This window comes from Propithecus coquereli, unplaced genomic scaffold, assembly GCF_000956105.1.
Source record: "Propithecus coquereli isolate 6110/MARCELLA unplaced genomic scaffold, Pcoq_1.0 Scaffold28, whole genome shotgun sequence".
Taxonomy (NCBI): Eukaryota; Metazoa; Chordata; class Mammalia; order Primates; family Indriidae; genus Propithecus; species Propithecus coquereli.
The window spans coordinates 2,285,964-2,298,262 of record NW_012148396.1 but is presented as its reverse complement, the minus strand read 5'-3'; the positions used below and the strand labels follow the sequence as shown (position 1 = coordinate 2,298,262).

Below are 12,299 nucleotides of genomic sequence, written 5' to 3'. Positions count from 1 at the left end.
GAAATTTGTCCATTTGTGATCAAAGCTAAAAGTTTTGAGTGCGCACATATTTTTTAAAAATAAAATTCATCTTCAGAAATGAAGCTTTTCCAGTATTCCACGACTAGCAGTTAAAAAAATCCATAGCCACAATCATTTTGATATTTTTGTCACTCCTCATCCCAGCTGAGGTTATTTACAATTTTTTTTCTGAAGGCAAACATCAAGCATACTCAGGATCAAACTGTATGTTGAAGCCTGAATACTGCCATTCAATATATATGAGATATATATAACATATGTGATATATAGGTTTAGATGGACTGATGCCATTATGTAATAAGACTTGGAGTGAGAGAACTCCCCATAATATTTAAAATCCTCTTTCTAGCAGTATCATCATCATTTGGCACATCAGACCCTTCTGCAAGCCAGTTTGTTTTTAATGAGCTAAATGCCTGCAATATATTCCAATTATTTGGTGTTTGTTTTTAAATACATTCATAATGAAGTAAGAATTCCACAACTGTTTTCTCCAGAACTGCAACTTCTACTGTCAGTTTTCTGATTAAGGACATTCATCACCCAAGAAACAGCTCATGATCCTATAAAAGTTTAAATTTCTATAAAACCCAAAATTTCTGTGCAGCTGGAACAACTGCTGAGAAGACAGTTCTTAGAGCAACCCTGTAGAACGTCCAGAATTTAAATTGCCTTTACAATTTTGTTTTTGGCCAAATGCTGGTTTATAAACATGGCTCTTTCTACTAAAAACTATATAAATACATTATATTTCTTTCTACAGGTATCTTGAGCTTCATGTAAGCAACTATTCAAAAATTCTGCCAATTCAATTCCTTTAGTATAGATTATATTCTACTTCATTGATCCTTGGCATATAATGCATTATCATCTGCAGCTTGCTCATTAATTTTTTTTTAAATATTAGCTTCTTTGATAAAGTTGTTCTTCATTTTCCCTTCCAAGGTGCCATCCTACTGATGTCACAAATCAGTAAATGACCAGACACTACTAAGTTTTGTAATTATCCACTTAGCAGTCACGTGGATAATAAAAACGATTTGACTGAAGAAAGCCACGTTCTTTGCATTAAGTGTTCACTGTTGTCATACAGAGCAAAGAGTTGCTATCTGTTGTACTTTGCCCATGTCAATCAGGAGCTGTTTTATATGGCGTTTAAGTTGGGGCAGTCTTGCAAGAGGATCTGGTGGCTCCAACTCTCCTGTGAAATCAAGCCAGCTTTCCAGAACTAAAAAAGAGAAGAGAACAAACAAATTTAAATGGCAACTGGAAAAACAGAAAATGGCGTAATTAGAGGTTGGAACAGTGATGGAGAGAAGAGTTCACTTCTCTGTTTTTAGAAAGCCAACATACTCAAGCCATTTCTGAGAGGGGTAGCATCCGGCACATCCTACTCCACAAGTTCTAGTCCCACTTTATCTGTCATTTAGGATATTTTTCCATATATATATATAAACTAACTTCATTTTGAATGTCTCCTTTTACTGTCTTCCAGAACAGGAAACAACTATTCCCTGTGCCTGCTCAAGCTTTCTATTAATTTAGACTTAAATTATTTCCATTTCATTTAAAACAAAACTTACCTACTCTATACATTTGTTAAAAAAAATCTAGAAGTTATTTTTAACAAAGGAAAGGAAGTAGCAATTCTCAGCATTCTTTTCAGTTCCACTATTTTATCATTGCTTTTTTAAAAACATGCAAGTGCATTAAAATTCTAGGCAAAATGCAGTTAATTACCTCTATACTTTTTATTAATGTTTTCTTTGGAAATTTACCTCTATAATATAGGATAGTGTTAAGCTGCATTTTCTTTTCTTCAAAAATCTACTTAAAACATTAAACTCTACAGTTGACTTACAACTAAATGGAAGATACTTCTGAAACGGGTTTCCATTTCTTCTTTTCTCAAGGGGAAAAAAAAGTAGTAGGTACTGTAACTTAGTGTAGTGGAGAAGTATCACATGCTTTTGCAAAATTAAAAAAAAAGCATGTTTGGGGATGCAGAATACAACCTATGAGGTTAGGAGGAAAAAGTAGTGAAAAAGCATAGGAAGAACACTGAATTAGGAATCAGGTAATCTAAGTTACTCTAGTTTCTCAAATATAAGATAGGGATAATATCTTTCCTGCCTACTCTTCAGGGCTCCTGTGTCATGATAAAATTTAAAAATAAAAGAGAAAACCATTTGAAAATTTGTATGTAATGTTAAGGTTTACCTACTTAACCTCGTAAAAGTTTTTTTTTTTTATTAATTTCACTCAACAAATACTAACCAAAGTAAAAATAAACATTCAAAATGTTTTTCCCTTCCTATTTCAAATATGCTTAAACTTCTTATGCTGACTTCCAAAGAAAGCAGAGTTCAATAAAACTAATAAATATTCCATAAATGTTCTAACTTGATCCTGGCAGATGGGCAGTATTTAATAAATATCCATCTTGGAAAAAAAAAAACAAAAACTTAAGATCATACCCTGTCATATTGTTTTGAGCCTAAAAGGCCCTATATGTGTTAAATACAATGTAAAGTGAACAATAAAGCTTCAGCAATATGGAGAGCATCTGTAGTTTTCACTCCACAATTTAAAAAAATTTAAATAATTTCTTCATAATAATAATCAACATACTATAGTAACCGTATTTTAGTTCTTGCTTAAATTACCATCAACTTCTTTTTCTATTAGGTCCATCCTGCTGGTAACTTCATTCTGCACATTTTCTATGTGTGTGAGGAGATTGAGCTGCCACTGAAGATGTGAGTCTCCTGGGTCTTCAGTGCCCTTTTTATCATTATAAACAAATACTGTATTCCCTTCAGCTGGATTCTTCTCCAAAGGACCATTGGAAAATAAACATAAAGAAATGGATGAAATGCAATGTCATAAAGGAAAGATACATTAAACACCTCGTCACCCACAGTGTCTGGTGAAATCCAATCTGACCCCTGGTATATCTTAAAGGTACATAATCAAATTCCACTTGGTGGTCCTTAAGAACAGATAGGCCCACGATTTCCATCTCTCTCCATCTCTCTACTATGCCTAGCATAGTGCTACAGAGGGAAGAAGGCTTCAATAAAATGTGCTAAATAAATGAAGTCACTAATTCTATTCTGTAACTAAAATGCCCAGCTAATTTATAATGGCCGCTTCCTCAATTAATCTCAACTGGTGACATAAGTGGAGTGAGGGCAAAGTAATAATGGAAAAAATTGAGAAAGGTGTCAAAGACCAGTATAAAGTCTAACTACAGATTGGTCTTTACTGTTTCAGTTAAATCAATGAGATGAGGAAAAGGCAAAAAAATCTTTCAAAAACTTCAAAACAGCAAACAGTTTAATATACACACAGAATCTCAACTTAGATTTGCCCAAGATAACATTTCCCATGAGGGATACTAATTTGACAAAATAATTTACCACAAATTTTATAAAATATAAGTTTTCCAAATTTAGTTAAGTACTTATTAATATTTACAGTGATTACCTGATAGCCAGAAAAATAAAAAACTAATTTCAAAGTGGCCTTACTAATTGGAAATCAATAAAAAATGAAGGCACGACACCTCTAAGATAATCCCACCGAATAGGAAATAAGTTTACAGATGTGCAATGTACATAGATCTTAAGAATTCAGCTTACTGCACTGCATAATGGGATCGCTGTGCATTTACAAATACGCTAAAATTTTAAAAAAGACAGAATGCCACCTTTCATCTAACACAAATAAAAAAGGAGGGCAAATTATTACACCCATATGTGCTTTATGTTCTCACACACAGACATTTTCATTTGAAATACAATGTGGCTCATTAGTTTTTGGAGGCATTTAAGTGTGCTTATAAAATTTAAACATTTGTTAGGGTAACAGTTTATTGAAATTACTGAAATTCTGAATTAGGGGATAATAAAATGTTCAAATGGCCAGTGTTTTTCTGTAGAGAAAACAAAAAATGTCCTTAACCTTAACAAGGTATTTGTGAACTTGTAAATATAAGTAAAACCTGGGAATTCAGTATGTTTTATTTTACACAATTTTTCTTTGTTGTTCTATCATATTTTTGAGACAAACACAAATGAACCAGTTTTACCTTTTCAGGCATTCCACGTTCTTTTGCTGAGTATTGTGAACGATTTTTATCTCCCATTTGGAATTCTTGTTCTTCTTCAAAACTACTAACATCATCATCGTCTGAGCTCCCAGGGTCTGCAAGAGATTTGCAGTCCTGACCAAAACTTTGTGGCTTTTGATAGCTGTGCTCACTTGTTATATAAGTTCCTTCTGTTTTTAGGGGCAAACGAGGTGGTTCTTTATGGTTGTTCTGTACGTATTTCTTTTCTTCTAGATTAACTGTGTCTTGCAGTGTTATTTTTTTCTCTACCCCAGCTATTACTTGATCTTGGTCTTTTCGCTTCCCAGAACAAGCCCAGAGATGAAGGTCAGGATGATGTTTATTCCTTAAAACAAAGTTACAGAAACAGCAGTTCATAAAAAAAGAAAAATCTATTAACAAGTTGAATACCACAATAAATTTCAAAGCCAGGTTAGGAGGAGGTCAGGGACTCAAGACAAAAGCAAAGGTATTCATTAGGTTAACTCAGCAGTCCCCAATCTTTTTGGCACCAGGGACTGGTTTCATAGAAGACAGTATTTCACTGACAGGCATCGGGGGTGGGGGCAGAGCTCAGGCAGTGATGTGAATGATGGGGAGCAGCTATAAATACAGATGAAACCTCACTCGCTCTCCTGCTGCTCACCTGCTCCTGTGCAGACCCCCAGTTTCATGGAAGACAATTTTTCCACAGACTGGGGGGCTGATGGTGGTAGCCAGCAGAGCCCAGAGCTTGGGGTCTGCAGGGTTAATTCGTTCCAGGATTTCATCCAAAACTTGAATTTTCTCAATTAAAAAAAAAATAATATCCAGAAAAGCAATAATGAATTTAAGTCTGTTGACAGTTCACATCATTTGACATATACATTTCTTTTTCTACTGATTTTTCATTATAGTTTTTTCATTGTACAATATGAAAAACTTTTATGTGGGCATATTTTAAAACTTTTATTCAGAGTGATAATTGCTAATGACAAAAAAAAAAAATCCTGACTACAAATGTATATATAGTAAAAATCTCCTCTCCCATGACAATTGTAAATGAGGCATAATCTTCCAGATGTTTTCCATACACATAAAATTATTTTTTAAATGGATAAGCATATGCTTTTTCTTTTTACACAACTGGGACTCAATAAAATTTGCCTTTTTTATACATAACATGCTATGGGCATCTTGCCACATCAGTACATACAGATTGCTCTTACTCTTACTCTAGTGGCTGAATAGTACTAATGTACCAGTCTAGTCTAGCTAACCAATTTACCACTGATAGATGTGTCTGTATCTTTGCACATGAGTCAGAATATTTCAGATAACTTTCTAGACATGGAATTGCTGGATAATATATGCACATTTTTACTTTGATAGGTACTGCCCAAGTGGCCTCTAAAGGGACTATACTAATTATAACCCCACCAATGGTCTATAATAATGCTTATTTACCCCATCCTCACTAAACATGTGAGCACGATATTGTACAGTCAGTAATTAAAGTTCTGCAGTAAGTAAAACAAGAATCCAATCATTAGAGCTGAAGTGAAAGAAGGACATTTGAGAGACATAAATCTTTCAAAAAACTCAATGTTTACAAATTAATAATTTCCAAACTAGATAAACACTAGTAGTCAAATAAGCTTTCCTCTAATAATACCCAAGTATTGCTTCTGATATTATACATTTTATCTTTTGTATCCCTAATAATTTAATATCCAGAAAATACTAAAATTCTGAATCAGTATAAGGCATAGTAGAAAGAAAGTTGGCTTTGGAGCCAATAGTCCAAAAGGCTGAATGAATCCTGCTGTGCCACTGAGGAACTTGGATAAGTTACATAACCACTGTCTTTGACTACCCATCTATAAAATGAGGTGCGATCAGGCTTATTTTCAGGCTTATTGTAAGGACCAAATATCACATAAAAGCACCAATTTCTGGTATGTAATAGACTTGTAATAAACAGTAAATAACAGCAAATAATATTGAAATATTAACATAAAGAGGACCTATAGGCATATAAGGCAGAAATGGCCCAATTAAAATACTTGGCAAAATTATGATTGTAGATAAACTCATATTGATACCAAGAAGGAAAATCAGGTTTTAAAAAAAGGTCTAATAAATTAGACCCTCCTTTAAGTCTTAGCATTTACGCAGCCTTTTCATAAAGAAATACAGATTCAGGTTTATGACATACAACTGAAGCAAATTTTATTTAACAAATAGTTACTGAGTACTCACCTGTATACTACCAACTAGGGACAAAACGACGAGTAAGAAACAAGCCCTACTTTAAAGGAACCATGCTTTAGCAAGGGGAAACACATACGAAAAATTAAGTATGCGTGAAGTTTGCCAAGGAGGGCATAGTCAACACTAATTGACTGAGCAGGTAATCATGAAAAGGCATCTGCTAGGAGAACTAGTGGCAGAGGCTATTTTGGGTATGAGTAAAGGCCTGGAGCTATGGAAAAGCTTGCTTAATTCAGGGATTATGATTTGGTATAGCTGGAACATTTGGGGGGAAAATTTTAGGAGAGGGAAGATGTGGCAACAAATGATAGAATATGTGTCATGGTAGGACTCAGACTTTGTCCACTGGGCACCAGGAAGACACTATGATACATTAAGCTGGAAGGAGACAAGCTTATATTTATCTCTTACGAAGATCATGCTGGCAGCAGTACAAAGGATGAACTGAAAGAGAACAAGACTGGAGCCACAGAGAAGTGAAAGGTATGGCAACCATTCATGTGAACTGTAACAGCCTGGCTGAGACAGTACTAGTGAGGAGGAAGAGGAGCAGACGGAACAATGTTTAGAGATTACAATGGATAGGATGTAGGAGACCCAGCGATGGGGTGGAAGGAGGGAAGGGGCAAGTTTCTGGCCAAGGCAAGCGCATCCAAATGAAGAAAATCTCGTGAAGAACCAGTGAATCATCCTGTTTTTATATAAAATATAGAGTTTTTGTTTGTTTGTTTGTTTGTTCTTTCAAAGAAAAATTCCAGTCAGGCATTAGAAAGCACTGAAACAAGGACTTCAAGAATATTCTGCTATGTTGTTTAGGGAGGCTCCAACTTTTTTTTTTTTTTTTTAAGGAAAAATTGTATGGGATGACTAAAACATATTTATTACTATTTGGTGCAGAGCAGAGAGGTGGATTCCATGATTTTCACCTCCTTTCATGCCTTCTAAATCAATCTTAAGGTAACTGAAAAATATACTCATCTGCCTAGAATCTCTTTCATCTTGACAGCATTCCTAAAGGAGGGCACAACATATAGGGTTCACCAAGCATGGGCACTTAATTTTGTGCACATGGTGAGCACATGGTGAGACTAAAATTTGTTGAAATACTAGATGCTGTATCTACCTTTAATCACGCTTATCTATTCTAGGACAATAGGCAGGAAGCAGCTAGTTGTCCAAAAGGTTATCAATCTTTCTTTACTTTTAAAAATGAAACTTTATTCAAAACCTGTTCTCTCTTCCAAACTGCTGCTCTGGACCTTGAAAGGGCCGAGAATATTGGTTTTAATGAAAATGTGTATTGAAGTGTGACCCTCCCTTTGCCACCCTTCACTTACTTTAGTATTCCGATCTTCAGCTGTAACCCGTGTAGTACTTCTGTAACACCATAGACATCAGCAAGCAGATGGTGTGTGGAAACTATCTTTTTGGCATTGAGATGAGAATAATTTTCTTTTAAAAATGATAACCCGCACATTCTCCCATTATTCAACCAATCCTTATCATAACGATATTTTGCACTCCACCTCTGACCTGTAGATGAAGTTGACATTAAAGTCACAAAGGATTCCACTTATCAGATTTCCCTTCACTGCTACCCTACTAATGTAACTCATTAAGCAAAGCAAGCTCTCAAGCACTAAGAGCAGATTCAAAAGAAGAGTAAGACAGAGTACTGAGGAGCTGTTGCAGAAAGAGCTCCTCTGCACCTTCAGTGTTCCCGCGCATCAAGGAGAAGAAACCCCATTAAGGATGCAGTCAGTGGCAGATGACACTTCCAAAGGAAACTTTGAGTGTATTGCTTTCAATTTTTATGTAGCAGCCATAGGTCCTCTAAAAAAGGGTTAAAAGGCTGATAAAAACTAGACAGGGGATCTTCTATCCCTCATTAGCCTTTGTTTTGAACTAGGTGAAAAAAAGGTTCTAGTTGAGTGAATATGGACTCCCTCCCCCATGTCTGTGATTTCACAGAATTCTATATAATCCTATCTCCTCAATGTTAACACAAATTAGATCCTATTACAATTAGATGCTTATGTATCTGTGTCCCCTACTATACTATGAGATAGCTGAAGGCATGGTTTGAATTAATCACCTCACTGATGTTTGGAAAGCAGAAGGCATCCAATAAATGCTGCTGAATGAATAACAAATGTCTACATTTGCTACTGAATGAATCCAATGAATAACAAATGTCTATATTCATAAGGGTCTGAAAAATTCTCCTGCTTCTTACTGCGACTTTTTTCTTTTCTTTTTTTCAATAGACATGGGACCAATTCAACTTGCCTTTTATTTGAGAATACCTAGTTATTTCCTGCCTTGGAGACTGAAGTTATATTCAATATGCAGAACATGCTAGTTGAAGACCCTCTAGCATAGAGGAAGGCACTACGTAGAAAGCACAGAAGGCACAGGTTTCATCTCAGTCTGCCACATCCTCAGTGTTAAAGGGATCACAGGTGGTGATCTGAGACCCCATCTGCTCCACAGTGAGTTGGCTGTGCAGAGTTGGCTATGCAGCACTACCAGGTCAGGAGGAGTGCAAGTTCAGAATGGCAAGCCACTCAAATTGTCACAAATAAGCCTAGCTAGAAATTGATACATATGAGCAGACAGAGGCTAATTCTCCTCCAGGAAAAATCCATACCTCTTTCCCTTCAGTAAAGTATGAATTTTGTTAATAAATTTATGCTAATGTATTTCTCTAAGTAATTAATATGGAAAATTAAACTATTAAAGTGCAAAAATATACTAAAATTTTAATATGGAAGCAGAGTCTAATTGATCAAGAAGTATAGTAAGTCCTCAGTCCTCAGTGTCATCAATACGTTTTTGGAAACTGTGACTTCAAGTGAAACAATGTACTTGATAATGAAACCAATTTTACCACAGGCTAACTGACGTAAACAAGAGCTAAATTCCTATGGCATACAGTATAGTCATTTTGCTTAAAGTTGCAGTTTTCAGAACCTACCAATGACATTAAGGGAGGCCTTACAGTGCAGGCGTTTTACACAGCAGATACACTCAGGAATCCGTGAGAAGACATGTAGGCACTGTGAGATCAGCACAGTGCAGAAAGTCTTACCCGGTGGGTCACGGCAGATGTAGCAGATGTACTGCTCTGGAATGCTCTCCTCCAGCAGCCCCATGCACACGCTGTGCTGCCAGCACAGGCACTCCTCACACTGTGGGAAACAGGAGCACTGGAGTCACCTGTCACTCAGCAGAAATAAGGACACATGCTCTTCCTTTGAATTAGCAAGCTTGGTTTCTTGTTGCCACTACCTGTGAATTCTTAGTCAACATAATAAAAGCAAGTCCTGATTTGAGATGACCTTTGCCTTTGAAATGTTCAACTATTTCAAACACTTTCTTTTCTTGCACCTATTTAAAATGTGCTTTGATGAATTATTTAAATTGTTTAAAAAATCATAATTTCCCTTATGTATTTCCCATTGGTTTTTAGATAATCACATCCTTAAAACTCTAAAAAGTAGCTGATTAAAATGCAGGAAAAAAGCAAGTTTGTAAGCAGTGCCTATAGCAATGATCTCTTAAAGTACTACTTGTGTGAGGAAGCTATAAATTTGTATATCCCTTATTTTAGAAAACCACTAAAAAAAAGGGAGAGAAAAAGGAGATTACACTTTCTTCATTCCCATAACTAATGTCTCCAAATCTTTCATATGTCACCACAAAATATGGGATATGTTTCCTTTTTCTTAAAGATATCCTTCCTACAGGGAGAGGCTGTTAACCCTTCCAACAGTTTTCCTTTCTTTCTTGAAAATATTGGTAACTTTTATGTTTCAATTTCTGCCCACCAAAGGCTGACTATATACTGTCAATTATTAAGCAACCTGGATCCAGAACAGTAAGAGAAGGTTGCTGTGGCCTACCCTTCAATGTGGAGGCTTACCCACCCTGATGGCTCTTAAAAAGTGTTTCAGCTTGAAGGCCTCAAACTAAACACCCCAGTAAAGGGAGAGCAACCCTAAAATAAGAACATTGTCTACTTCGCTTGATGAGAGGATCTCCTCATCATCACTACTGGTATTTTAAACACAAGTTAGAAACCTCAGTCTTCGGTAAGATGGTTAGTAAAAAGAGAAAACACTCTGATGCACTTGCTGAGCACCTGAAATAATTCATTACTGTAGGGAAGAGAGGTTAATCAATTACCTGAATCATGAAGCCATTCTCCTCATCCATTTCACAAATACATCGCACAATTTCATTAAGAGCATCATCTTCATCTTGAGATTCCTCAAAATTGGTTGAATCAAAGTCCTGATTGTATTCGTCCCCACTCAGAAGCAAACTCTCCGTTGAAGAATCATCGAGGAAATCCACATCTGATAAGTCTAGAATATACATAAAAAATATACTAAGCACATTTTTTCTATTTTTATGTCATTTTTCAGAAAGAAAGGAGGTAAGGGATGTGATTTTAAGCTATTAAGCATTTAGAAAAGGGGCAAACAAATGGGAATAGAATATTGTACTTGTCTATGGTCACAGAAAAAAATGATTTTTGAAGCTTAGGTAATTATGACTGCTTTACATCTCAATGTATATACTATTATAAGTAACTCAAAGTATCCCGTAGTCTTCATGCTTATAGAAGTTACGGCTAAAGTTGATATTCATAAGTTAAACTTGCATAGTTTCCATATACTTTCACAAACTTTATCCCTTTGGTTCTCGTTAAAACTCTGGATGGTTTTATAGGTTTTATTATTTGTAGTATAAACAACTTCAGAGAGATTACGCAGCTTGCCTAGGGTCTAATATCAATACTATTAATAACAGTACCAGTAGCATCAACTACTACTGCATTTGATATGCACCAGGTACTATACTAAGCACCCTTAAATATCAGATAAAACTTGCTTGAAGAATGCAGCCAGAGAGTGGTAAAGCTAATTACCAGGACTGCTTGATTCTCAAGACTGTGTTCTTAATCACTTCACCAATATTTCTTAAAATTGGACTATGAATCCCCAAGAAATTTTTTAAATATATTAACTTTATTTTGATAAAAATCTTTAAAAATTATGCATATTCTACAAACTGGATTATATGGATGACTACTACATACAACTTACTTAAATGCCAGGTTTTAGGTTTGTGTTTATCACAGTGTCAATGCCAAAGCCTACCATTTTGCTTGGTCTATTAGAAAATAAATTGAGATGAATATAAAGGAATCTTTATTTATCACAAATAGAAAGAAATGATAGAACACTAAAGAAGGTTTTGTAGTAGTTTGGATGGAGAGATGTTAGGAAAACTGAGTCGTCATGGGACACATGGTAGAAGACCAGTGTTCCTGCCAGCTCCTTGAATGGAAGCTGCTGAGTGGAGTACCACAAGGATGGAGGAGTCACCTTCCCACCTCACCATCCTAGACCCTACATTCTGAGTTATCCTTTCACCTGCTTCTATCTCCCCTTTCTACAATGTCAGAATCCATGAGAGCAAGCACTTTGCATTGCTGACTGCTACATCCCCAGGGTTTACAATGAGATCTGATACATACAGTAGCCACTACAGACTGTTTGTGGCAGAGATAAGAAGGAAGTCAACAGAGAGAAATTTTTCTTTTCAGACTTAATCAGGCCAGATAGACGTTGGGTGGATTCAAACTAAAAAATTCATGCTATGTATACTTTAAATATTTCATATGAGCTTTTTTTTTTTTTATCAGTTTCTAATCTTATTTTTTCCCTGACTCAATGTTTTTGAATGTTTGTTTTTGATTTATTAATGTTAATGTTTTATAGAAAAATAAATAAATGTTTTCTTCTCTTTGGGGTCTTAGGACATCTGGGAGGAAGTAAGGTCAGTAGAAATGAGATAATGATAGAGAAATACCTGAAAATATTCATGGAGCAAGAAGTAA

General features: G+C 35.5%; 1 protein-coding gene across 1 annotated transcript in view; it reads right to left on the bottom strand.

Moving 5' to 3' along the window:
* Window positions 1-937: 937 nt before the first annotated feature.
* Window positions 938-12,299, bottom strand: part of LOC105813389 (PHD finger protein 20-like protein 1) — a 28,438-nt gene continuing 17,076 nt past the window's right edge. Inside the window, exons 3-8 of the mRNA XM_012648043.1 lie at window positions 10,577-10,758; window positions 9,480-9,579; window positions 7,726-7,921; window positions 4,115-4,481; window positions 2,688-2,853; window positions 938-1,249 (exon numbers count right to left, since the gene is read on the bottom strand). Coding sequence (XP_012503497.1) covers window positions 1,107-1,249; window positions 2,688-2,853; window positions 4,115-4,481; window positions 7,726-7,921; window positions 9,480-9,579; window positions 10,577-10,758 — 1,154 coding nt within the window. The 3' untranslated portion in view covers window positions 938-1,106. The remainder of the gene's footprint in view (window positions 1,250-2,687; window positions 2,854-4,114; window positions 4,482-7,725; window positions 7,922-9,479; window positions 9,580-10,576; window positions 10,759-12,299) is intronic.